This window comes from Mustela erminea, chromosome 12 (genome assembly GCF_009829155.1).
Source record: "Mustela erminea isolate mMusErm1 chromosome 12, mMusErm1.Pri, whole genome shotgun sequence".
In the NCBI taxonomy this organism is placed as follows: Eukaryota; Metazoa; Chordata; class Mammalia; order Carnivora; family Mustelidae; genus Mustela; species Mustela erminea.
Genome location: NC_045625.1, coordinates 2,598,815 through 2,624,410, shown reverse-complemented (window position 1 = coordinate 2,624,410; position 25,596 = coordinate 2,598,815). Strand labels below are relative to the sequence as shown.

General features: G+C 68.3%; 1 protein-coding gene across 10 annotated transcripts in view; it reads right to left on the bottom strand.

Annotated features, from left to right (window-relative positions):
* The window catches only part of KCNT1 (potassium sodium-activated channel subfamily T member 1), a 62,880-nt gene that overhangs the window by 2,040 nt on the left and 35,244 nt on the right, over window positions 1-25,596 (bottom strand). For 4 of the 10 annotated variants that reach the window (XM_032308113.1, XM_032308121.1, XM_032308116.1 and 1 more), the window contains 28 exons: window positions 24,465-24,544; window positions 23,743-23,842; window positions 21,622-21,678; window positions 20,916-20,964; window positions 20,788-20,847; window positions 20,583-20,657; window positions 20,432-20,515; window positions 19,700-19,794; window positions 18,610-18,790; window positions 16,867-17,031; window positions 16,630-16,766; window positions 15,325-15,388; window positions 15,106-15,214; window positions 14,638-14,746; window positions 14,349-14,498; window positions 13,801-14,036; window positions 13,351-13,588; window positions 12,407-12,512; window positions 10,271-10,443; window positions 9,806-9,877; window positions 9,467-9,601; window positions 8,476-8,587; window positions 5,262-5,363; window positions 4,897-4,980; window positions 4,684-4,812; window positions 4,331-4,351; window positions 3,402-3,729; window positions 2,065-2,127 (listed from right to left, as the gene is read on the bottom strand). In XM_032308113.1, coding sequence (XP_032164004.1) covers window positions 2,065-2,127; window positions 3,402-3,729; window positions 4,331-4,351; window positions 4,684-4,812; window positions 4,897-4,980; window positions 5,262-5,363; window positions 8,476-8,587; window positions 9,467-9,601; window positions 9,806-9,877; window positions 10,271-10,443; window positions 12,407-12,512; window positions 13,351-13,588; window positions 13,801-14,036; window positions 14,349-14,498; window positions 14,638-14,746; window positions 15,106-15,214; window positions 15,325-15,388; window positions 16,630-16,766; window positions 16,867-17,031; window positions 18,610-18,790; window positions 19,700-19,794; window positions 20,432-20,515; window positions 20,583-20,657; window positions 20,788-20,847; window positions 20,916-20,964; window positions 21,622-21,678; window positions 23,743-23,842; window positions 24,465-24,544 — 3,314 coding nt within the window. Of the gene's footprint in view, window positions 1-2,064; window positions 2,128-3,401; window positions 3,730-4,330; window positions 4,352-4,683; window positions 4,813-4,896; window positions 4,981-5,261; window positions 5,364-8,475; window positions 8,588-9,466; window positions 9,602-9,805; window positions 9,878-10,270; window positions 10,444-12,406; window positions 12,513-13,350; window positions 13,589-13,800; window positions 14,037-14,348; window positions 14,499-14,637; window positions 14,747-15,105; window positions 15,215-15,324; window positions 15,389-16,629; window positions 16,767-16,866; window positions 17,032-18,609; window positions 18,791-19,699; window positions 19,795-20,431; window positions 20,516-20,582; window positions 20,658-20,787; window positions 20,848-20,915; window positions 20,965-21,621; window positions 21,689-23,742; window positions 23,843-24,464; window positions 24,545-25,596 lie in introns of those variants that run through there. The other 6 variants (XM_032308114.1, XM_032308117.1, XM_032308115.1 and 3 more) reach the window with 4 other exon arrangements.

Sequence of the window (25,596 nt, the reverse complement as noted above, 5' to 3'; positions counted from 1 at the left end):
CCCGTGGGCCGGCTGGGCTGGGGGTCAAGCTGTGCCAGCCGACTCCACACGGCAGCTACAGGCCGGGCACAGCAGCTTCCCTGGAGGCAGGCCGGGGCACGGGCTGGGCCCTGGGGGCCAGTGAACATGTTCAAACTTTTGGGCCGTCCCCTGGCGCCAGCCTCTGCGTCCACTCCGGGAACAGCTGCCTGGTGACCGCAGCTCTCTGCTCTTTCCACGGCTCATGTTGGGGCCCTTTGGTGGAAGCTGCCGGCCTTTGAGCAGGGGGGCTCAATCGGTGGCCATGTGGGACAGCACACCTCCCAGCCCCAGGCCCCCCAAGTGTCTCCGGGGTGGGCCTCGTGGCACGTGCAGGGGTGCCGCAGGAGGAGAGGGAGGTGGGTCTTACTGACCCCCAACCACAGGCACCAGCGGAGCGGCCACGTGGAGACGGACGCTGGGTCAGCACACAGAAAGTGGGGGGTGGTTCTGGGGTCAGAGCCAACAGCTGGTTCCCCCAGGGCACACGGGCCACCCCTCCGTGGCTGGGCAGCCATCTCACACGCTGGCTCCTGCCTCATGGGGCCCTCCCCACCCAGCCTGGGCCCGCGCGTCTCCCCCAGACGACCAAGGTGTTCCTGAAACCAACAGCTTAGGACCGGACCGAGCCAGGCCCACCTTTGTGCCTCTGGGGGTGCTGGGCCGTGAGGTGGGCGGGTAGGCTGTGGGGGCCCAGCCGAAGCGCCAGGGGGTGGGGGCTGCTTGGTCACGAGCCACTGACCCCAGTTTTCCCGGGACAGGTGAGCTGCACTGTGGCCACCGTGCTCAGGTGGGGGCAGGGGGCTGCTGACGGCCCTCCTGGCAAACGGCCAAAGGAGCTGTCCCCTTACTCTGCGCCCCACCCCCGCACTCCTCCTGCCTCAGGCCTTCCGGCAACCCTGCAGACCTGGTGCTGCCATGCCACTGGCCCTCCCCGCCCCACACCGGGGTCTGCGTTCTCTGCCCCCCAGCCCCGCACCTAATCAAGTCTCAGCCACCGGCCTCACGGGTGGCAGCCAGCAGGGATGAGGGCCGGCAGCCGCACCCTCCAGAGGGCTGCCTGGGGTGGATGCCCTCCCCTGGGGGCCTGGCTAAGGAGCTTCCCTCTCCTCTGCCCCCGGCCTCAGGCACTTCCCAACACCCACATTGGGAGGTGCTCAGCCTCGGTAGGAAGCAGGGGTGGCCGGGCACTGGGAGGGGTCCCGCGGCCACCCTGCTCATGGAAGCTGCCGGACTTGGATCCGTGCTGGCCCGTGGGTCTTCCATGAACACCATCCCCGCTTGCAAGGAAAAGCACAAGAACCCAGGAGAGGCCAAGGCCTTCTCAGCACGGGCCTTAACGGGCCAGTCCCCCACTGAGGTTTCCATTCTGGGGCCTGGGTCTGGCCCAGACGGCTCCTGGCCCAGCTCTGGACGGAGGTGCTGCCCCAGGGGGCCTGGGCACGTGCACTCGGAGCTTTCTCTAGGGCTGCAAAGAACTGCCCGGGAAGGAAGGGGGCCTGGCAGCAGGGCCTGCGGCCTGATGCTGCTCTGCCTCCTGTTGGGGGTCTCAGAGCTGATCTGGGAGGCTGCTGGGTGTCTTCTTGGAAGAAGCGTGACCCCAGGTGAGAGAAGGGAGGACCGGCTCTGTCTTGGCCGGAAGCGGAGGCCCCTCTTGCCCTCTTGGAGCTCCTGCCAGTTCTGCCGACACAGGCGGCCCATGAAAGCCCAGGGCAGAGCAGACCCCAGTGTCCCTGTTGCTGGCCCAGGCCTCGCCGCGCTCCCCCGTGTGTGTGCACCCACGGGACCCAGGCCCGGAACCATCCGCCTGGACGGCTTCCCTGGAGGCGGGTGGGCTGAGAGCACATGGGAGCAAGACTGTGGTGCAACCCAACGGCGGCGCGGTGACCGCCCGGGCCCTGCACAGGGGCGGCCTGGGAAGCACAGGGGCCCTGCCTGCAGAGCCCTCTCCTGCCGACTCTCCTGTCCGCCTGCCTGGCTGGGGCGGCCCGCCGGCACGGCCGGAGGCCCCTCGTGTGGCGGCCGGACCCGGCCGAGCAGAATTACCTTGCAAATATCCCAGGTTTACCCGATTCATGACATCACTGGCCGTTAAATTTGCTACATCCTCTACGGAGCACACAGCGGGGGAGCGGGCAGAAACAGAGAGAGAGAGAGGTCAGCAAGCAGTGCGGCGGCCGGCGCGGCGGGGGCAGCCGGCCGCACGCGGGAGGCCGTGCACGCGGGGACGGCCAGCGCCAGCCGCCGGGGAAGCAGGTCCGCCACCACCATGTGGCTTCCTTCTCTGCCAAGCTCTGGGGAGGGCAGGGGGGTGCGGAGGTTAAGGGAATGTGGGACAGGTGTCAGTCCCGGGGTCGGTGGGCCGGAGTCTCTGCTGACCCTGGCCGTGGGGCCCGGTGAGCACCGTCCTGAGGGGCAGAGACGTGGAGGGGAACAGAGGTGGAGCGTGCAGCTTCTGCATGGTGGGGGCAGGGCCGGCCCCAGACTCTAGCCTCTGGTCCCACCTGGAGGGGGCACTAGGGCCCCTGAGCCAGGCACACGCAGGACGCAGGCTGCCGAGAGCCCGTGCCCGCAGGGGGACAGCCAAGCCTGAGCCCCAGGCAGAGTCCCCGAGAGGGAACCCCACGCCCGCCAGAGGCTCGACCCAGTGCAGTGTGTGGGTGGCGACGGGCAGCAGCAGGAACAGAGGCAGCACCTCCAGAGCGGGCGTGGGATAGAGCATCTCTCCTCTGGGTCTGCTTTTGGCCAAGGTCATGAACTTTCCTCCAAAATAAGCTCCACAGAAAAGGGGGCTGCCAGGGTCTGGGGAGCAGCCACAAGCAGCGGAAGCAGGGCCCGTGTCTCAGGAGCAGCTGTGGGGCCCCACGTCCATGGTGGCCACAGCTCCAGCTGCCCCCTGCCGAGCCCCAGACGCTCTGGCTGCTGGGAAAGCCGGGGAAGGGGTGGCCGGGGGCTGCGGGGTCTCCCTGCCACATTCCCGTTCTCCATGGGAACACAGTGCACGCTGCGTTTCTGACCCCAGAGACGCCTCACTGAACCCACATGAGGACTGTGGCCTTGGCTTTGGGGGAGCCCGGCCTGGCCTGGCCCGCACCCCGGCCACGGCTCCCATGAGTTCCACACGCTGGGCTCAGTCAGCTTGATCTAGTCCCGTTTTACAGATGGGGAGACTGAGGCCCCAGAGCGGTGAGGGGGAGCCCTCCCTGCGGGGCTCAGGGCCAGTTCTGGGAAGATCCTGTGTCCTGGCACCAGAGGGTCTCTAAGGGGCCGCATGGGTGTGGCGGGCAGCGCAGAGGCCCTGAGCAGAGGCGGCCCCTGGGCACCCGGGTCAAGCGCCGTGTCTGTCCCAGCCCCGTGGCGGGCGGTGGCGCCTGGGCTCTTACCGTAGCCAGTGGTGGGCAGCCCCAGGTGCTTCATGCGGTTCTTGACCAGCTCGGAGAGCTCCTGGCGCTCGGAGCGGCCGTACAGGCTGAGCCTCTGCTGGCCGGCCCACTCGGCGGCCGCCGCCTTCCCCGCCGGCTTGGAGCCCCTGCGGCTCAGCTTCCGGGCCCACGGCAGGCTCTTGCGCCGCAGCAGCGGGTGCTCGGCTGGGTCCCCACCGACCGGGTGCCGGCCGTGGGTGCTGCCGCTGCCGCCGCCCGCCTGCACGCCCCAGGGCCCCCTGGCTTCCTGCGTGTCCTGGCAGTCCTCCACGCTCACTGAGATCTGGGACTGGCCGAGGTGGGAGGGTGAGGGGAGGGGAGCCCAGCCTTCTGCTGGGGGACCCCAGGCCCCAGGGGCACAAGGGCCTTCCTCCTCCAGCCCAAGCCGCCAGCCTCCAGGTCTGTCCACGTTTGCCGGGGGAGCGAGGGTGGCTCCTACCACCTCTTGGGGCCCTCCCCCCTGGACCCGGCCAGTCCTGACTTTGCCGCGGAGGCCCACCCCTGCGTGAGCCCCAGTCTCCCCCTCTAGGAGAGTGGCGCGCAGGAGAGCAGGGGCGGGGGCGTGGCCGATGGGAGAGTGACAACGGCTCAGCGGGTGTGTGGGAACCCAGGGGGCGTGGGGAGACTCCTGCCTGGCAGCGGCCCTGCGAGGCTGGGGGCATGGAGGTCCGGTCAGAACAGCAAGGAGGGGGCCACTCGCTATGACGGGCGCCACCGTGGGACATGCACAGTGCACATGGGGCCGGAGGAGCTTGGATCCTCAGGGGCCCTCTTGGAGCTCTGCCAAGGCTGACCCATGCTGGGGACGCGCCCCCGGCCCCGCCGTCACCCTGTTCCCCAGGCTTGGGGTCGGGGGCACACCTTCATGGGAGGCTCATGGGGCCACTCACCTGGGCTCTGAGGTCGTGGGGCTGCAAAGGAAACCAGAGACAACCTGGGTGCCGGGGGTGGGGTGCCTCTGCCCACGGCCCCAGACAGTGCCTGAGCCCCTCATGGGCGCGGGACCTGCGTGGCAGGCTGCCCACTGTAGCTCCAGCTGGCTCCCTCATTCTCAAGCTCCCCGGCCCCACGCGGGAGTCCCAGCCGCCCAACCCCACGTGGGGGCACATGAGCCTGACCCCAGGAGGGCCTGGCAAGCCAAGGCCTGGATCCTGGAACTGAAACACGGCGGCAACACGAAATTCACAGGAAGCCTGTGGGCCGCCGGTGCGCGAGCCCACCCTCCGGAGCCCTTCGCCCGAACCTCGGAGTTCGAGAAGACGTGGCACTCGGTGCGGTAGATGCCGATGGGGATCTCGGCGCTAGAGGAGCACAGCTTCTGGAAGAGCCGGCCGTATGTGCGGATCCACAGGTCCTCCTCCGCGACCCGCATCTAGAGCGAGCGGCGGCCCTGAGTGGGGGCCGGCCGCGTGCACCCCCACAACAGCCCGCCCGCCCGGCCGGCCCCGTCACTCACGGCGCAGAGGTAGCCGGAGCCCGGCGTGGTGTCGAGGCCCAGCAGCAGCCTGGTGATGGAGATCATGTAGTCCTTCACGAAGGACTGGCCGGAGAGGAGGCCGCAGTGAGGCGCGGGCACCCCGGGGACAGGCCGGGTCCCTTCCCGTGCCCGCTGGGGCGCCCACCGTCCCCTGCTGGGAAGCCTGACTCAGCCTCGGGGGTCGGAGACCCAGAGGCTGCCGGGAGCAGAGCCCAGAGCGGTGTCTTTCTGGGAGGAAGAGGACGGAGACACCAGGGGGACCCAGGGAGGGATGCTCCAAACAGGGCTTCGTCGGCTGGAGGTGGAGAGGAGGTTGGGCTGCGGCATTCCCCGCCCCCGCTGACCTGGTAGAGCAGGGTGTCCAGCATGCTGATGCTGAAGACGCGGCCCGCGGCGAAGGGCAGGCGGAACATGAAGGCCAGGTTGGAGCCGTTCTCCCGCTCCCTCTGCGGGAAAGGGGGCTCAGGTGGGCGCTCAGGCCGCGGCCGCGTGGGGCGTGCAGGGAGTGCGCGCACCGGCAGACGGCGGAGCTTGGCCCCAGCACCCAGCTAGTGCCCCCCAACCCCAGACGCACTCGGGGCCAGAGCTCAGGAGGGGGGACCTGGCCGGTCCCACAGGACCGCCCACGCTTGCTTTCACGCACGGCTCTCGCCGTCCCAACATTCGAAATAATCTCCGTCACTTTATCCTCGAGCCCGGGTGAGTGAAGTCGGTGGGACTGTGGACATGAAACCACGGGAACGCGTGCACCGTTCTGCCTCCTGTTCCCCACGGCGAGCGCTGAGTTCCAGGAACCCGCCGTGGAGGCTCCCGTGGCTGCGGGACACGGCGCCACAGCCTCGCAGCAGGAACACAGAGCCTCCCTCGCCCAGCTCCGGACGTCGGGAGCCCAGCGTGGATTTCACGGGGTGGAATGAAGGTGCCAGCGGGCGGCGCTCCTTCCCGCAGCTCTGGGGACAGTCTTTTCCTCCCGCTTCGTTTCTAGAAGCTGACCAAGTTGCCCAGCTCGTGGCTCACTCCTGCCCCACAGCCGGTAGTGCACCTGCTGACCACTGGCCCTCCGCCTCCGGCCTGGCCGGTCCCCGGGGAGGACAGTGGACCCCCAGGGGGCCCTCTCCTGTCTACACGGTCCCTTGACTGCGCACCACACTGCATCTAGGCCCTAGTGAGCCAGACGCGGACGTCTTCGGGGCCGTTTCCCCCCAGCACCCAAGATTCATCTGCAAAAACTGACAGCCGAGAGGCCTCCTTTCTCATGGGACCAGACTTGCTTCAAAGGCGGGAGGCAGGCAGGGGACATGGAAGACCCAGGGGCCGCCTGGAGGGCAGCAGCGTGTGGCATCAGGGCGTGAAGTCGCGGGGTGGGTTCTGGTGGCGGCATTTGCCCGGTCAAGTGCACCCCGTTTGGGCGCGGATCTGCAGGCCCAAGTCCCCCGGGAGCGTCTGCGTCCCACGGGTGCGCGGCAGAACCCGGCTGCCTTCCTGTCCAAGTGGCACCGGGGAACTGAGGAGGAACTGGGTCCACGGGGCCTTCGGAGGGGCAGCTGCGGCGACTTTAACACGACGTCCCCAGTGCTTGAACATGGGGTCCCATGACCTCAGGCTGCAGGAGACCCTGCCGATTCTGGGGCTGGCGCCTCAGGGACGCCTCCTGCAGGCGGAGCGGGGGCGGGAGGCCGGTCGGGATCAGCAGCCCCTCGGCAGCCAAGCGGCCGGAATGGGGTGGGGGACCCCCACCGCTTCGTCCCGGCTTCCCCGGCCTCCTGTCAGGTCCTCTCTTCACACGGCGCTGTGGCCGGCACACACCAACGGCAACGTGGGTCGCCGTTTCCAAAAAACGTCTCCATCATCTCAGTGTTGCTTGAAGCAGAAGACGCGCACACTTTTATAAAAATAAACTGCCGTTAATTCTTCAAAAGACGAGCCCAGCCGCTCCCGGGGGAGATGTCGCCGCCCGGCCATCTGCTGAGCCATCGGAGCTGGGGCGTGCCTGGGGCCAGAGCCCGTGGGGGACCCCAGGCCAAGTCTAGCCGGCGTGTCAGAAGACAAGGCCTCCGTGGCCTCCAGGCCCGGGGCTCACGGTGGTCGTGGGGGGATGTCGGCTCCGACCCTCTGAGGGAAGGTGACAACCCGCAGCTCTGGCGGCGCCCCCGTCTCCGTGGCCCAGGACCCCCAGCCCACGTCAGCCTGGAGGAGACATGTTTCTCGAGGCAGTGTCCTGGGGTCACGCGTGCCGATGTCCTCCCTTCTGTCCGGGCCCCGACCACACGCAGCCCCACGATGGGGTTCGTCGTCCTGAGCTGGGCAGGGGGTGTACCAGCCACGGGAAGTGAGGCTGCGCGGGGGCCGGCAGGGGCCGTCAGCGCAGAAGGAAGGGGAGTGGGAGTGCAGGCTCCCTCGAAGCCCACCTCCTAGAACAGTCTGTGTGGGAGGCCTGAGGGACCGCGTGTGCTCTGGGGAGCGGGCAGCGAGGGACCAGCGGCTGGAGCCCGACCCCGTGCCGGTCACCCCCATCCCTACTCGGGTCAGACCAGAATTCCTAGATCGCAAGACTCTGGCTCGATCCCGAGCAACATCTGGATGGAGTCCGGCAGGTTCCTGCCGTTCCAGGCGCGGACGCTCAGCCCCCAGCTGCCGCGAGGGTCTCAGCGTGGCCGGGAGGACCGGCCCCAGGCGCCCGGCAGAGCGCACTCCGGAGAGGGCCTGGCCGGGACGGGCGCCGAGCAGGAGCCCCTGTGTGTCCTCCAAGGGGCTGGAGGCCCCCTGCCCGGCGTCCCTCTGGCACGCGTGGCGCCAGGTCCTCATGGGCCTCGTGACCTGCCCCTGGGCTCCTTCCACTGTCTGCCCGCGTCAGGGTGACGCTCTAGCGCTTGTCCCTTCTATCTGGGGTGGACGGCCTGGCCTTGCTTGGGTGGACGGCCGCCGAGGCTCCCTGCTCCTGCCCTCACCCCAGCACAGGCCCTGCCCCTTGCTGCGGAGAGGTGCCTCCCAGCGGCCTTATCAGGGACGATATCACCAGGGCCTGTGTCCCCCGTGGCCCACCCCTGTGCCCCAGAGCACCACACCAACGCCAGCCAGTGGATGTCCCTCCTGGAGCCCTGTGAAGCCCACAGTGGATTCCCGCCCCGCCTCCCCGCCACTATGTGGTCCGGCAACTTCCTCCCCTCTCTGACCCCCACTCCTTTGTGTGCACCTGCCCGCTGGCGGAGACTCGTCATGTTTCCGATTTGGGCCCAATACGTGGGGCGTGGGGAATTAGTCGGTGTCCCCATCCCGTGCTGGTATTTACAGACATGGCGGGCAGCCTCAGCCCCAGGCACGGCTAGGCCTGGACCTGGCCATCAGGGGGGCCAGGGTCCCTAAAGGCTCTGGGCGACATAGGAGCCTCACACGGGAGCTGAGTCCCCGTCTCGGGCCCCCTTTGGCTAGAGGAGAGCAGGTGCCTCGGCCTTCCGTGGCCCCTGAGCTCCAAGAACCCCCCCCCGGCTCACTCCCTCCGGGCTCAGGGGCCTGACAGCTCAGCACGTGGGGCGGGGGAGGTCCAGTGTGGCTGCTCACCTTTTCCAGCTTGGAAAGAGCCAGAGAGTAGCTGTCCTTAGCACGGAACTGCATGAAGCGCATGTTGGAAGGGTGGGTGAGCTCCGTGGTGATGCTCAAGCTGGGGAACAGCCTGCGGGGCAGCGGGGTCAGGGCGGGGTCTGCGATGGTGGACGGGGCAGCGGGGGCTCGGGACGGGTCCTCCGGTCACGGATGGGGCAGTGGGGTCAGGGCAGGGTCCCCCGGTCGCGGATGGGGCAGCGGGGTCAGGGCAGGGTCCCCCGGTCGCGGATGGGGCAGCGGGGTCAGGGCAGGGTCCCCCGGTCGCGGATGGGGCAGCGGGGTCAGGGCAGGGTCCCCCGGTCGCGGATGGGGCAGCGGGGTCAGGGCAGGGTCCCCCGGTCGCGGATGGGGCAGCGGGGTCAGGGCAGGGTCCCCCGGTCGCGGATGGGGCAGCGGGGTCAGGGCAGGGTCCCCCGGTCGCGGATGGGGCAGCGGGGTCAGGGCAGGGTCCCCCGGTCGCGGATGGGGCAGCGGGGTCAGGGCAGGGTCCCCCGGTCGCGGATGGGGCAGCGGGGTCAGGGCAGGGTCCCCCGGTCGCGGATGGGGCAGCGGGGTCAGGGCAGGGTCCCCCGGTCGCGGATGGGGCAGCGGGGTCAGGGCAGGGTCCCCCGGTCGCGGATGGGGCAGCGGGGTCAGGGCACGGTCCCCCGGTCGCGGATGGGGCAGCGGGGTCAGGACAGTCCTCCGGTCACGGATGGGACAGCGAGGTCAGGGCGGGTCCTCCGGTCACGGATGGGGCAGCGGGGTCAGGGCGGGTCCTCCGGTCACGGATGGGGCAGCGGGGTCAGGGCAGGGTCCCCCGGTCGCGGATGAGGCAGCGGGGACTCAGGGTGGGGTCCCGTGGTCCCAGCGGCTGCAGAGGGCCGGGCTCCTGGATGGCCGGGGCGCTGGTTCTGGACCCAGCCTGGCCCTGCTGCAGCCGCCCCGGGAGCGAGCCCCGGCCTCTCACCGGAACATGGTCTGCACGTTGACGATGGTCTTGGCGTCCGCCATGTAGTCCTCCTCGGCGCTCATGGTGCTCTCCTTGTCCACCACCACCAGGTTGTCCGCGTAGATGATACCGCACTGCAGCAGGCTGTCCAGGCTGGGGTCGGGGGGACATGCCACGTGGCCGGGGGCCCCCAGGGCCAGGTCGGGCGACCCGGGAGCTCCCTCTGGGTGCAGCTTACCCCCCTCCCCTGCACCTCCTGGGCTCCCCACACCCGGTGAGGAGGGGCGGGGTGGGACGGGGGGAGGGGCGGGGCAGGGAGGGGCTCCGTAGGGAGCCGGCGAGGCCGAAGTCCCTTACTTGTCCACTGAGCCCTCCATGTAGTAGACCATGGGGAAGCAGCAGATGGCCTCCAGGAAGTGGTGGTCAGGCCTGTGGGGACAGTAGGTCCCGTGGGTGCCCGCCCTGCTCTGCCGCTCGCCCCCTGTGCCCAGCTTGGCCCTGCCCCGAGTGAGCAAGGCTGGATGGAGCAGGGGTCCCCCAAGACCACAGCGCATCAGACGTGGGGGCCTTTACAGAACCACGCGGCTGTTCTTTGTTTTGCCTGAGGGAGAACCACGGCCCCGGTGGGGGAGGGGGACTGGCTCAGGTCAGACCCCAGGCTCGGGGGGTCGAGGAGCTGGGGTTGGGCCAGGCCCCCCCGGAGATTCATAGTGAGGGGACAGGACAAACCGTGCAGGAGGAAGAAGGGTGCTCTGAGCACCGGGGGGCCCAGGGACACAGGGGCCTCTGCAAGTGGGCGTGGGGGTGCGCGGCGGGTCTCACTTGTTGTCCAGCAGCAGCACGATGGGGTTGAGCTCCCGGCGCGATCTGTAGTAGGCCCGCAGCGGCACGATGAAGTTGTACAGCCCGTTGCCCGCCGTCTCCGCCGACACGATGATCAGCTTGTTCTTGAAGCCGTAAGCCTTGGCGTCCTCGTAGCTGTTGTGTTTGCAGCCCTGCCGAGAGCCCGGGGCCGACCTCAGCCTTGGGACCGAGACCGTCGGTTACTGTACCAGCAAAACCCGGGTTCACCGGGAAGAAGCGAGATTCCATCCGGAACAAGCCATGGGCCAGTTCTGAGAAGAGCAGGCCTGCTGGGCTTCGGAGAAGGGGTGAGTGGGCAGGGGCTCTTCGGAACTAAAAGTCCACCGGGGGCGGGTGTGGTGGCCTCTCACTGGCTGCCCCGTGGCTAGCCTGTCTCCTCCCTGTGGCTCTGCCCTGGACAGTGGCCGTGAGGAGCTCCCTCTGCCCACCTCCTGACTGTCTCTGTGGGGCTTCCCCTCACTGACTTTCACACGGCATCGGCCACCGTGGCGACGCCAGGCTTCTCAGGGACCCCTTGCCGAAGGGCACCCACAGGCACCTGGTGGCCAGCTGCTGGCCCTGGCCCCTTTGTGGCCTGCAGCAGCCCCATGGGAGCCACACGCCCCAGCAGACCTGCTCACCCCGCCTGCGGCGGCTCCGTGTATGACCGCCCTGGGGCAGAGCTGCGGCAAGAGGGGATGGTGCTGTGGGACCCCCAAGTCCAGGAGGGGAGGGAAGCACTGTACGAACCTGGATCTCAGCAGATGCAGAAAGGAAATCTGTGTTGTGCATGTGCATGTGTACATGTGTGTGTCACATGTGCACATGTGTGACACGCATGTGAGCCACACATATGCACATGCACGCACGTGCATGTGCGCACACGCCACGCGTCACATGTGCACGTCATGTATGTGCACAGTGTGCATGTGTTGTGCATGTACATGTGCACACGTGTCACATATCATGCGTGTGGTGTGTGCATGCCACGTGCATGTGCACATGTGTCACATGTGTACATCCGTGTATGCACACGTTCCAGCTCCATCCGCTGAGGCCCAGATGCAGTGATACTGTAGGAGCTGCGAGCACGCCTGTACCCAGCACTTGGTGTCACCCCCGTTTTGCACGGAGAGACGCGGGGCTCCCTGGGGGAGTGGCTCCAGGACAGGAGCAGGGCAGGGCAGGTGCACGACAGGGCGGGGATGCTGTGGAAGTGTTCTGGGGACAACAGGGACACAGTCTCGCCCCAATGTGCCCAAATGACTTCCCCCCACAAAACAGGAAAGTCTGAGCCCCGAAATCAGTAACGATTGGCCACAAACCGCAGCACCACAGGAGTAAGTGTGGTGACAGTCCTGAACCAAAGAGGAGTCAGAGACCGCACTGTGCGAAGCGCAGAGGTGGACACGCCTCCTCGTGGCTGAACGCTTAGAAGCAGGTACAAGGGATCCCGGCTGAGACCCCCGGGCGAGGACAGACCTTCCCCGTCTCCCCACAAATGACTCACTAGCCCCAAAGGCAGAAGCAGAGGAACCTGGGTGAGCCACGTGATCCACACCAACACCCCCAGGGATGCAGCGCACGAACGTCTCGTGCCTCTGAGCACACTGTCACCTTCGGAGATCGGGCCCCAGGTGCACAGGCAGAGTCTTCTCACGAGAAAGCTCTCAGACCCATCCCCCCCATCCGAGGCAGGTGCCACCAAACCACTGTCCACGCCTCCAGACGCAGGGCTGAGAGCCACGTGAGAAGGGTCAGGACAGGTGCATGCCCCGCGAGGTGTGGATGGGCCCTGGAGGCAAACCTGCCGCGTGAAGGGCAGCGAAGGCTGCGGGACGAGGGGGCACCCGAGGCGGCCGGTGGACCCGACAGGGGCGCTGAGGGACGTCCTGGCTCTCAGAAAGCACACAGGCGGGGGGCAGGGGGAAGGGGCTCCACCTGCTCCCAGGGGGTGCGGGTAAAACCCGCATGTCTTTGGAGGCCGAGAGCAAATGCCGTGAGTCTGGGCAAAGGCCCAGGATCTCCTGCTCGTCTTGAAGCTTTTTCTGGAAGTTCACGGTTACCTCGCAAGGTCAAGTCCCGTGGAGTGCGGGGGGGGGGGGGGGGCCCCACCTTGTCCAGCCGCAGGCAGCAGAAGGGGGCCTTCACGGGCAGAAGGTGGCACAAGGTGGGGGAGCTGCCGATGTAGGGCGAGTTGGGGGGGTAGCCCTTCACGTACCTGGCGTGGGAGACAGCAGTCGCCTGTCCGGTGGGCCTGGGGGCTCCGGCTCCGCCCCCGCAGCCCCACCCCAGCCCCTGCCCGCACTGCCCAGCATAGCAGGGCTGTGCCCCCGAGCGGCCACACGGAGGCGCCAGACCCCACAGACCCGCGCAGCTGTGGGACTGTGTGTGGGGCGAGGAGGGCTGGGCCCGGACCACGGGTCCGAGGTGAGAAGCCACGCAGCACACACACGAACACACAACTCATGGACACACACACACGCTTACACAGAGCCTGCGATCGCCGGCATAACCCGAGGCTCCTGCCCTCCCTGAAGCTACCAGCACCCCAGCCCGGGGGCCGACGCTGGCCCTCGGCCCCTCTCTGCCGGCTGCCCGGGGCTGGGCTGGTCTCCCCAGCAGCACCCAGTGCACCCCACATGGGGGTGGCCACAGCCAGGCCTTGAGCAGCGTGGGGGAGGGGACGGCCTTCTGCTCTGTCTCCCGCTGGCTTCAGGGACACGGCCCTGGTGGCCAGCCACGCCACTTGCCTCTGGGGCTGGATGGCGCCTCCCCAAGGGCTCCCCTACCCGTGACCTCGATAGATGATGCTCAGAGGACAGCCTCCCCCTCTGAGCAGGCCTGGCCCGCAGGTGTGGCAGCCCGCGGTAGAGGTGGAGGGGAGGCGGGACAGGAGGCACAGCCCAGCTTTCATTCCGTTTGCCAAACGAGGTCTCCCATGAAGCCCTGACTCAGTCCACGGGGACTTCACCCTCCCTCCCTGCTGGCCGCAGCCCCCAGGCCCGTGTCTGCCCCCCCCCCATCGGAAGCTTCTGTCTGGGCGCAGGGGCACTCACTCCACCACCGACAGCCCCTCGTCGTCTGACGGAGTCATCTCGTCCTCCGACGGGTCACTCAGCAGGTCGCAGGGCAGCAGAGCGGAGCTGTCTGTCGGGCGCTCCAGGACGGGCGCGATGCTGGGCCGCCGGCTGCCCGAGCCGTTCTCTGTGGGCAGCGCGAGCTTGCCGCCCCCGCCGCCCCCACCGCTCTGTGCGGGCCGGCACTCTGTGTTCTGGAGGTCCATGGCCACTGTCCCTGGAGCAGAGCGGCTGACCTTGGCTGGCCGTCCCTCCCTGGCTCTGCTGGGGGCGGCTGGTTCGCGGATCGGAGGTGGGACCGCTGGTGCGGGGCAGCCTCCCCCCGCCCGGTCCCAGGGCGGACACTGGGACGCCAGCGCCCCCGAGGGCCCTGCGGGGCGGGGGGGGGGGTGTACCGACGGGAACACGAGGCGCGGGGCGGGGGCTCACCCATGGAGGCCACGATGCTGTGCATGGGCAAGCGGGAGGAGCCGTCGTACAGCCCCTGCGCCGGGAAGCCCTTCTTCTTCTGCTTCTCCTCCTGCTTGAAGATGAAGGCGGAGTTCTCCTCCTTGGTGATGTTGATGTAGAAGCAGGTGTCGGACGCCGCCAGCGTGTGCCGCGGCCCGGGGTTCAGCAGGATGCTCTTGTCCTCGCGCTTCAGCCCGATGAGGCACACGCCGTACCTGCGCGGGGCGCGTCTTGTAGGTCCTGCCGCAGCGGCTGGCTACCCCGCGGCCACCCGCCCCCGGGCCCCCGGCCCCGCCCCTCCCCGCCGGCCCCGCCCCTCGGCGCCCCGCCCCCGACCACCCCCGCCCTGGCCCGCGGCCCCCGTCCTCCGTCCCCGTCCGCGGCCCCGCCTCCGGTCCCCTTTCTTGGCCCCGCCCCTCGACGCCCCGCCTCCTCCCGCGGCCCCGCCTCCGGTCTCCTTTCTTGGCCCCGCCTCCTCCGCGGCCCCGCCCCCGCCCGCGGCCCCGCCCCCGCCCGCGGGCGCGTACTTCTTGTGCGCGTGGAAGGCGGCGTAGGTGAAGCTCTTGCCCTCGTACTCGCGGAAGAACTTGCTGTCCCCCATGCGCACGTGGTACACCTCGTTGCCCGAGCAGCGCCCGTACATGCGCTGCCACTGCTCCGGGGACTCCTGGCCTTCCCTGCGGGGCGGCCGCCCGTCAGCGGCCCCCGGGGGCGGCCCATACCGCACCGCCGCCCTGCCCTGAGGGCGGAGCCCAGCAGCAGCCCCCCCCCCCGACGGCCCCGCCCCCGCCCCGCCTGCCGCGGCCGCGCACTCACTGGCCGCGGGACGTGTGCACCAGCAGCGTGATGAGCGTGGACGTGGCGGGACAGATGCAGTTGAGGGCCAGCATGGCGTACTTGCACTCCTCCTCACACACCACGTGGTCTGCGGCGGGACGGGGCAGGTGGCCGCCGGGGCCTCGCCGTCCCACAGCGGGCGCCCCGGCCCGCGCCCTCCCCCGGCGCCGCTTGCCCTCCCAGCATCGGAGCCGGACTCGCAGCTTGAGGACCGCTCCAGGGCGGGGGGTCTGCTCGCCCCCTCCCACCGGGAGCCCAGCTGGAGCGCGACCACAGAGATGCCTCTCGGAGGCCCCACGGACACTTGGGTCCGCGTGCCCGACGGTCACCTCCCACAGGGACGCCTGCGTGGGCTTCACCGCGCCCCACAGCCCCCCGATAGGCTCTGTGAGCTCGCGGGTGCTCCAGCCCTTCCCACAGCCCCCCACGCACACCCGCCGCACGCACCTGCGAACTTGACGTGGAATTTGTTCTCCGGCTTGAGAATCTGGACGTAGAGGGGGCAGTTGGGTGCAAAGTCCTTCACGGCCCAGGCTCGCAGGATGGTCTGGTGGTCCTGGGGGAGGGGAGGCGGGGTCAGTGCTGAGGGGTGCAGCGGCCCAGGGGAGGGTCTCTGCCCTCAGGCGTCCCCCTGCTCGGGCTGGGCTGGGGGCCAGCGGCGCTCACCGCTGCTGTACGATCCACTTCGTTGCGGCTGCTGAGGATAAAGCAGGCCTCCCCGTTGTCCATCCTGCAAAGCACCAGGTCTGAGCGCTGCCTGCACCGTCCACGCTCCTCAGATGTCACGGGCTCAGAGGCCGGAAGGGTTGAGCCCCGTCGGACCCCACCTCGCTCTGGGCTGATGGGCTGGCGTCAGGACTCAGACCAGCTCGCGGGGGGGCCCATCCTCTATGACCCTATTAAGCCAGGGCCAGGTTGGGGCGCAGAATGGGGGAGAGCATGTGGTAATTAAGAGGCCGGACCCTGTCCACTTGCTGGCCTGTGTCTCCCAAGGGACTTGGATGGCCTGTTCTGCTCTCCTCTCCCACCCCTGAGAGCCCCGGCTGCAGCAGGGGCACCGGGGAAGTGCTCACAGCCCAGGGCAGGGAGGCCGCTCCCTCCCCAATACGCTGCCCTGCACCCCCCCCCCCCCACCTGGCTCATCACTGGCCCCTGCCAGGCCTCTGCCTCTCCCTGCCCCTTGGCCTGGAGCTGGGTCACAGGAGAGGCTGGGTCCCCTGGCCACGGCCACCTCCATGCTGGAGTCCTTTCTAAAATGTTACAGGTGGGAAGGGGGGCGCCCTGGCTCTCCAGTCTACTGCTTCCCCTTGGCCGAGCACCCCACACTCCATCGCAGGATGAGAAGAGGTCCCTGGAATGAAGATATGCCGAGGGGGGACTCCCGGGCTGCCTGCAACGTGCAGTGGCACATTTGGGAAGTCCCATCTGACAGCTTCGTCTTCTTTCCTCAAGTCACTCTGGCAGCTTGTCTTTTTTTTTTTTTTTTTTTTAAAGATTTTATTTGTCAGAGAGTGCACAAGAACACAAGCAGGGGAGTGGCAGGCAGAGGGAGAAGCAGGCTCCTCGCTGAGCAGGGAGCCGGATATGGGGCTGGATCCCAGGACCCCCGGGATCACCACCCAAGCCAAAGGCAGATGCTTAACGGACTGAGCCGCCCAGGCACCTCGCAGCTTGTCTTTAAAAGAAACCTTACCCACGGCCCCCGTCTTCCCACCCTGACCCCACCTGGAGCCGTTCCCGGAACCTGACTGCATCTCCCATCCCGGAGCAGGGGCGAGTGGGAGCCCCGGCAGGCCGACCCTTGGGCACGGGAGGACAGGTGGGCTGGGCAAGCCCTGGTGCTCCGAGGTGGGGTCCATGTGGGGCTTGGCTGGCCTGGGCGGGCAGCAGGCCCAGAGCCTGAGTGGGAGCCGCTGGCTGCCCCGATGACCCTCCCCACTCGGCTCCTCCCTCACCCCGGCCGGCACTCACTTGGCTCGCATGAGGTCCTGGTCTTTGAGCGCGGAGCCCTGGAGGTAGATGACCCGCTGGGACCACAGGGGTATTTGCAGGACCCTGCGGACCTGGATGTCCATCTCGGTGGGGCACAGGATAACCACGTAATAGTCCTGCGGGAGGCGGGGTCAGTCCCGCCCCGGCTCAGGTGTAGTGGGCCCATCCGCGGGGCGGCCAGTGCAGACAGCGGGGATCCGGGGCCGCAGCTCTCACCTGCAGCCGGGGGTGCGCGTAGAACTCGTTGAGGAAGTCCATGAGCAGGTCGACCTTGAGGGAGCTGACACACAGCACCACATGCTTCTCCGTCTGCGCCCTGTGGCGGCTGTAGTTCCCGCCGGACTTCTGGCGCTCCATCCACAGGTAGACCAGCTCCTCAAACTGCGGGGGGGAGAGCCGCTGAGTCCCAGGGGGCCCGACTCGGGGGCAGTGCAGGGAAGGGGCCCTTCCTCATGGGAGCTGCACATGCAGAGCCCCCTTCCCCGACAGCACAGGCCGCCTGGGGGGGGCGGCAGGGAACGGGGTGGGGCGCGGGGGGGGAACGGAGCCCTGCTTCCTGGCCCCCGGAGCCCTGGCAACAGTGACGCGATACCCAAGTCCACGCTCCTGACATGGGGGCGATGATGAGAACTTGGGGTCGCCATGGGCCCCTAAGATCCCTTTGGAGAAGCCTGGGGGTGGCAGGAAACTCTCAGGCACAGGGACCGAAATCCAGACTCGTGGCGAGGAAGAGACTGTTCTGTCCGGTGGGGACTCGCCCACTCCGCCCACGCCTCAGGGACGCCAGCCTCACACACACCCCTTGTGAGTCCTTCTGAATTAGCAGGGCTCCACGACCCGCGGGGGTTGGGCGGCCTCCTTCCCCGGCAGTTTCCCCGCTATCTCCGGGCCTTGAGATTCAACACCCCTGCCTTCGGCAGCTGCCCTCTGGTGTGCTCACCCCTGCTGGGAGGCCCACTAGCATCCCGCCAAGATGGGATCATTTCACTGAGTTTATGGCGCACCTGCTAAGTTCTGGGGACAAGACCCCATGGCCCTGAAGCATAGGACTGGCTCCGCGGCTGGAGGGGTCACCTGTGTAGGGTGGGGGCCGCGTGCATGGACGCTGGGCCTCAGCCTCCCCCTCTGTAAGATGGCACGATCATGTCTACCTCCCGGGGCCGAGAGGCAGCTAAGTGACCTGTGTTAGGTTCGACCGCGTCCCCTAAGACTCACGCCCACTCCAAACCTCCCCGTGGGATCTTCCGTGGAAACAGGGTCTTTGCAGGTGAGATTAGTTAAGGTGAGGTCAGACAGGATTGGGGTGGGCCTCCTCCAATGTCTGGGGCCCCTAAAAGGAGGGCAGTGGGCACGGAGACACGTAAGGAGGAGGCGCGTGAGGCCGGGAGCAGGGATGGGAGGGATGGGGCCATGGGCTGGGGGAGCCCAGGGATCCCCGTGGCCCCAGAAGCAGGAAGGGTGTGAAAGGGAGCCTCCCTCGGGGTGTCCAGCAGGCGCTCGCCATGCGGTCACCCTGCACTCAGATGCGGGCCCCCAGACAGGGTCAGGATGTCTCTGCCGTGTGAAGCCTGCATGCGCCACGCGGTCAGCTGGCTTTGCTCTTGTCCGCGGGAGCTAACCGGGCAGCAGACTTGAGCAGAAGGACACGGGGAGAAAATGGGAACCACCCTTTCCACCTGCTCTAGCGCCGCGCTCAGCCGCGACCTTGCTCCTGAGGCCCCAGCCCCGCCTCCTCCAACAGACCGTCTGCTCCAGCTGACCGCGGTCCCCCACTGAGAATGCCGCCCCTGGCTCCTCGACCCGCCGGAGGCAGTGGCCTCACCAGCCCCAGACCCACCACGGCTCCCACAGGGCCGGAGGTGACGGGCTCGCCCCCTCCTGTCCCACGCAGGTCTCTGGCACTCCTCCTTCCTGAGCTGGGCGTGGGGGGTGGGTGGGGGGCGCGGACCGGACGCGCACCTGCAGCGGCAGCACCACCAGCGCCACGCAGATCATGATGACCACGAGCAGCTGAGACGGCCAGATCTTGGGCGTCACGTCGCCGTAGCCCACGGTGGAGAAGGTGACGATGCAGAAGTAGAAGGCCGTGAGCAGGGACAGGTTCTCACCTGCTCGCTCCAGGTGCTGGATGCCACAGGTCCTGGGGAGCCGGGCGGTCAGAGGGCCGTGAGCAGGGCCGTGGCCACCTCACAGCTCCCTGGGTGCCCCATCACTGGCCGGGGGACCCCCCACCCCACATGTAGTCCTGAGTCTGGCTCAGTCCCTGTGGGCTCTAGGTGCTCCCCGCCCGCCATGCCAACGGTCTGTCAGAGCCGGCACAACCCCGCCCGTCGGATTCCCCCTGACATTCCCTTTCCTTCCCACGGCTCTTTTGAGGCCCCTGGAAAGTGCAGCCCGAAGTTCGTGCACTGGCTGAATGTGGGGCTGGGGGCCCGTGGAGGTGGGTGTGTCCCGGCTGTGAGCCCCCACACGCCACCCCACCGGCCAGCCTCCTCACCCAGGAGGTCGGATGGGGTGCGGGGATTGTCCAGCCCCTCCTGGGCCCGGCTGGACAGCCCTGCTTCCTGTGCCTGGGACCCCAAGGCCCAGTCCCCAGACGGAAGGTGCTGCTGGCAGGGCCTGGGGGGCCCATAGCACCCACCACGGGGTGCTCAGCACAGAGAGGGGCTCAGAGACCGTCCCCCAGGGGGACAGGCACAGGGAGAGATCAGGTTGAGCCCCCAGCTCTGTTGGACTGTGTGTGTGTTGGGAGGGCAGGGTGGGGGCAGCCAAGAAGCCTGTGGCCTTCCTTCTCTCTTTCCCAGACCTCGGTGCCTGTCCTGCATCCTTGCCCGAGGCACAGGAGGTAGTGACCAGCTTCACTAGCCCCGGGCAGGGCACATCCCCAACCTCCTCCTAGAGGAGCTGGACTCAGGACCCCGCCGGCTGCAAGAGTGGGCTCTGAGCCACCCCCCAGCCCTGGGCCGGACTGCCAACCGCCCCCTTGAGGCCTCCCTGACCTCCTGGACACGCAGGCGAGGGTGGCGGACCCCCTGCAGGGCGCACTCACCCCGTGAACACCAGGCACAGCAGGGTGCAGAACAGGATGAGCACTTGGTTGAACATGGCCGACTGCGTGCGCAGGATGGCGCGGTGGAAGTCGTTCTGCGGGATGCCGGCCGGTCAGGGCCACAGCCTGGGACCCGCCCTGGAGCTGGGGCCCTTCCTGCGGGGCGTCCCAGGGCTCGGGAGCGAGCGAGGGGGTGTGTCTGTGGCCCAGGCTCCCCTGTGGGACACCTGCCCTCGGCTCTCTGCTCTCGGTGGCCCCTCAGGTCACCCGCAGTGGGGGGCTGCTGGGGGCACAGACCGGAAGGGCCTGGCTTCACTGAGGATGGGGGTGAGCCCTGGGGGGGGACGGCTGCCCCGGGGGTAGCCTGTGTCCCGCTGCCGGCTGACTGCTTGGGAAAGGGGTTTTGGTCAGACACTCAACAGACGGTCCGTCCGTGGGTCTGGGTCACGTGGGCCCGGTCCGCGTGGCCTGTTGGCTCCCGCCCCTCCTCCTGCAGCTGCAGGCAAAGCTCGGGGCTGGACCTCGGCTGCAGCACGAGGCCACCACGGGTCCCGGTCGAGACAGAGATGGGAGGGCCGAGACGGTCCTTTGCTGTGACAGAGGTGGCGCGCTGCCGAGCCTCAGCCCGGCCTCCTGGGCACGGAGGGACGGTGGCCAGCTCCCTGCCAGGCCGGGGGCGTCCCGGGGGGCTCACACCCGGGGAGGCAGGCCGCTGCGTGGCCCGAGGCTTACGATCATGTTTTCCAGGGCGTGCTTGGCCAGCCAGCAGTTCAGAAACACGGGGATGAACAGGTTCCTCAGGGGCGCCCAGAATATCTGTGGAGGAGACGGATCAGGGGGCTGGTGCTAGGGGGCCACCCCCGCTCCGCCGGGGCTCACCCACCGTCACGATGAAGGGCAGCGTGTTGATCATCTCCAGGACAAAAGAGACGCGGAAGATCTGCTCCCAGATGTTCCCCTGGGCGCCGTGGTGGCAGAAGAGAGACACAAACCAGCCAGGAGGTCAGGAAACGGGGTGGGGGGACAAGCCGGCCAGGAGTGGGGTGGGGGGGTCAGAGGGGAGGGTCAGGCGAGGTGGGGGTACTCACTTTGTAGCTGAGGTAAATGAGGAGCATGGTCTCCAGGAAGCTTATTATGGCCACGATGACCTAGGAGGGGCGGAGCCTGAGTGGGGCGAGGGGCAGCAGGGCCCCCCCGGAGCCACGCCCCCACTCACCTGAATCGCCCACAGAGTCATCTTTCTTTCCACCCAAAGGATGGGCGCCCTGGGGAGGGAGGGAGGTGAGCCTTGGGCTGTTGTCCCCCAGCCCCCCGGGCCTCTGGTGACCCGAGCTGCTCCTTGGGAGGATGGAGGGCACCAGCCTTGCCCCCGGAGGCGACAAGGACAGGAGGGGGAGGGGAGGCTCCCAGGAGCGGAGGCCAGGCCCGAAGCTGGGGACGAGGGGCAGGGCTGCAGGCTCAGGGGGGCCCTTCACCCTGGACAGGCTCACTGGGGCTCACCAAGCCCGGGGCTCCCTTCCTCCCCTGCTTCGGGGGGGTGCAGGCCAGCGGGGGAGGGGACAAACCGAGCAAGCGGGAAGCCAGAAGCCCTTCTACCCAGGGGGTGGCCGCGCCCTGGGGGACGCATCCTAACTCTGAACCAGGCATCAGGGGCGCTCTGGGGCCGCGGCTCTCCTTGGGTGAAGGTGGCACACAGGGGAGCAGCCCCGCCTCACTCAGGCCCCTCCCTGCTGCTGCCCCCCACCCCACCGCCGTCTGCGGGCCGAGCTGGAGTGGGGGGCTGCTGAGTCAAGTCACTTGGTGGTGCCTCGAAGTCTAACGCTGCCCCCGAGGCGTCAGGGGCTCTCGAGGGGCACCCCGGTGCCGCCCCGCGCACGGGCCAAGGCCACGCACCAGCTGAGGGGCTGGGCCAGGGGACTCACCAGTTGATCTCAGAGGATGAGCTGTTGAAGGTGTAATTCTGCTTTGGGCAGCCCCAGCTGTGGAGAGAGAGAGGTGGCCCAGCCGAGGCCCCGAAGACACGCTTCCCAAGGCTGCCGCGGGCGCGGGAGCACGCCACGGGACCGCCCTCCGCACCCCACCCAGGGCCCGCGGACCCCCAGGCCGGCGGGTGGGAAAGCACCCCACGCTGGGACAGGGATGGCAGAGCCCAGGGAAGAGCTGGGGCTTCGGCCTGGTCTGACAGGGGGGTCTGGGGAGGGTCGGAGATGGAGCGCAGAGGCTCCCGGAGTCCGGAGCGGCCACACACATGGCAGGACGATGTGAGAGAGCCGGGCACGGACAGCGAGCTCCCTCCCTGACCCTGACGGCCGGCTCCAAGACGCACGTCTCTGGGATGCCCGGCCCCTGGGGAGGGGGGAGGGGCGGGGCAGGCCTGCTCATTCTGCCCCAGGATGTAACCAATGGCCCTGGCCGAGGGGACCTCGCTCTCACAGAGCCCCGTGGTGACAAGTGTCACAACAGGCAGCTCCTTCCTCCTCTTCTTCCAAGTGACCCTCTTTCCCTGAGTCTTACTGGGGCTAATGTTGCAGACTCGGCGCCCGTAGATGTGGCTGGCTGTCCTCCCACCGGCGCGCCCCCACCCCCGCCCATCCACCGTCCACCGACCACCGACCACCATCCACCGTCCGCGTAACCACCACCGCTCCATCTGCTCTCTGTAATTCACCTGTCCATCCATCCGTCCATCCAGCCGCCACACACTAGTCCATAACCCATCCATCCACCCCTACCCACCCGCCCCTGCACCCCTCCACCGGCCCCTCCTCCGTCCCTTTGCCCTCCCCCCTGCCCAGCTACGTGCAGGGCACTGGACAATGAATATAACAGACCCGGGCTCTGTAGGGTTGTGGAACCAGATGCCTCAGGGTGCGCCGGGGGAGAAGGTGACTCAGGAAAGCGGTTTGAGAGTCTGAGCCCTCAGTTTTCTCCTCAAACCCCCACAGCCGGATCTGTGCAGCCCCCCGCGTTGAAGGCAGGAGGGGTTCCCAGGGAGCTGAGTGTGTGGCTTGGGGACACTAGGCCTGGGGCAGACAGGGGTGAAGGGCAGCTTGCCCTGTCCTTGGGCCCCAGCTTCCTCCCTGGCTCAGCCTGGGAGCCCGGTGGCTGCCCCTACCCTCAGGGAAAGGCAGGAAGACCGGCTCTGCGGAGGGAGCCCGTCCACTCGGAGACAGTGCTGAGCCCGCCCGACCCGCCTCTGCGGCCCTCGCGTGGGGCTGTGGACACCCACTCAGCGCGAGCTCGGAAGAAGCAGAGACCGAGCCAAAGAGAAAACCACAAGCAAGAGCCCGGTTCCAGACGCCGCCTCGGGAGAAGCGGGAAGGCTGCGCCTGCCCAAGGCAAGGGGAGCTCTGGGAATCGGGGCCCGACATGGGAAGACAGGCCGGGCTGGAGACGAAGCTCAGAAAGTGGCCCCAGAGGAGACGCGGGGGACACGGGATCGTCCAGAGCCGCACGCCCGGGCGTTGGAAGCCCAGGGACGGCAGAGGAAGGGAAGGGTGTCCTCTTCCAGGGCCCTGTCCCCCGGTCCGGCGTGGGAGAGAAGGGGCCACCCAAGGTGTCCCTGAGACTGCCAGGCACAGAGACATGATTCTGCCAGCCGGCCGGTGAGAAAACCGGGCGTCCCGCAAGGCTGACCAGCAGAACCCGAAGCAGCAAGGCCACGCGGGGCATCCGTGAGCCTGCGTGACAGCCCAGACCTGGGGGGGCCGCGGGTGCCCCCTGCCAGGGACAGGGGCCCAGGAGGAGTCATGGCACCGCGTGCATCCCCGGGCTGGCATGTGTCCTGCCCCCTCCCCGGCCGAAGCCGGCACCGAGCTGCTGGCCGAGCCCCTCCTGTGCTCTGCTGGAGGCACAGCTGGCCACCGTCCATGGCCGGGGTGCCCTTGTCCCCGGGCTGAGCCCGTTGGTCAGCAGGACCCTGAGTGAGGACACAGGGAAGGCAGGAGTCCCCGAGGGGCCAGGCTGGGCTGAACGCCGGCGCACACCCCACGCAGACCCCCACGGCCTCGGCCCTGGCCAGCGGCCGCCCCCGCATCACCCACCATCCGATCCCCAGGGCCGGGTCATCAAGGAGCACGCGGACAATGTACAGCAAGCAGGTGAGCAGCTTCAGTGAGAAGTTGAACAGCCGGATCCTCAGGCCTGCGGGGGAGGGGCCGTCAGGGCTCCGGCACCACCGGAGTCCCACGGTGACGGTCACTGCTGACAGCTCCCCCGCCCCCCGGACCCCTGGGACCCCCTGGGCTGGGCTGAGGGACTGAGGGACCGCTCTGCATGGCCGGGGGCTGCTACTGTCCTGCCCTACAGATGGGGGTGCAGACAGCTCCCCAGGCCACCCACTCCTCGGGACGGAAGGGTGGGAGTCTCGGGGTCACAGGGACGGGTGAGGCCCCGGGGGGACCGCCACCATCCTGTGCGCCAGGAAGAGTCTGAGGAGGCCAAGCTCCTCCTGGGGAAGCAGGTGGAGGGAACCTATAGGGGAAGGGTGGGGTTGCACGGAGGGGAGCAGGGAAGCTTGCAGGGGGCGGGTAGGAGGGCCCCAAGTCCAGCCCAGTGTCCAGCAGGGGGCAGGGTCCCCACAGTTTCCAGGGCCTAATGCTGAGACCAGGGGCCTTCCCACCCTGCCCTGCGTCCACCACTCACTGGCATAGCCCCTCCTCTGCCCCACGCCCCTGCCCCGCACAGACGCCCTGGCTCAGTGACATCCCCCTCCTGCCCGCCCAACACTGCTGCCCCCGCGGGCCCTGCCCCCGCCCCTGCTCACTGGATCTCTGGTTTTTGATGAAGAACAGCTTGAGGCGCTCCTTGAAGGTGTTCTCATTGACGTAGAACTCCACCTGGACCCTGGGGGCGGGGAGAGGGCCATGGGGGGCTCTGGCCAGCGGGGGCTCCCCAAGGGGCCGGACCAGCTACCCCTGCACTTCAGGAGCTGGGCAGACAGACGGACAGAGGGCGTAGCAGGACAAGGAGGGTTCCCCCCGCCAGTGATCCATGCACCTGTGTGGTCCTGGCAGACCTGCCCACCCCACCCTTGCAAAGCCAGTGGGCAGAGCGGGGGCTGGTCAGCAGCCACCTGCTTCCCACCAGGGCCCTTCAGGCCCTGAGTGTGAACACGCACGGTCCCCAGGCTTGCTGTCGCAGGCAGCCGTTCACCCGGGTTAAATGCACCCTGTGTGGCCCTCAGCACGGGCTCAAAACATGCCAGCTCATCTATGTAGAATGTTCTGGAAGCTGACAGTTGCTCTTTTTGATGGCCCCTGGTGGCTGTGGCCTGAGACTTGCTGCAGCCTCCAGGATGGTCACACAGAGGGGCCGGGAGGCGTGACCTCCCCTGCAGCCAGCACAGGCCCCTCCAGCCCCAGCTGCCCTTGCTTCCCTGGGCTCACCGATGTCCACAGGCCCCCAGTCCTGCTCAGGCTCCCAGCGTCCTGGGACGGACAGAGCAGAGCCAGCACATCAGTGAGGGAGTCGCTGTGGGGAAGGGCCATTTGGTCCCCCGCAGTGACACAGGGCCTGGGGCAATGAGCCTCTGGCTGTCATAGCTCTGGCCTCACACAGGGGCCCCCCGGAGCCGCTCTGCCCCGCGCGCTGGCCTGGCGGGGTTTCAGGATCCCCCGGTATAGAAACTCCAGTGACGACAGCCAGCAGGACAGGCGGGCGTGGTCCTGGGACCAGGGATCCCATGGCAGGCAGCCTGTCCTCCTGCTGGCCTCCTGGCCACTGCCCACCAGGGCAGGGGCTCCGTCACGTGGCGGGTGGGCTGTGAACCGAGGCCCCGGGCATCCCCCCGCCGCCGGGGCAGACGTCAGCCCTGCTCTCACCCTGACGGGGCGGGGCTGTGGGGCCTGGGCGGCTGCCGCGTCTCCAGGACGGGTCTGCCGCCGTCCTCATCCCCA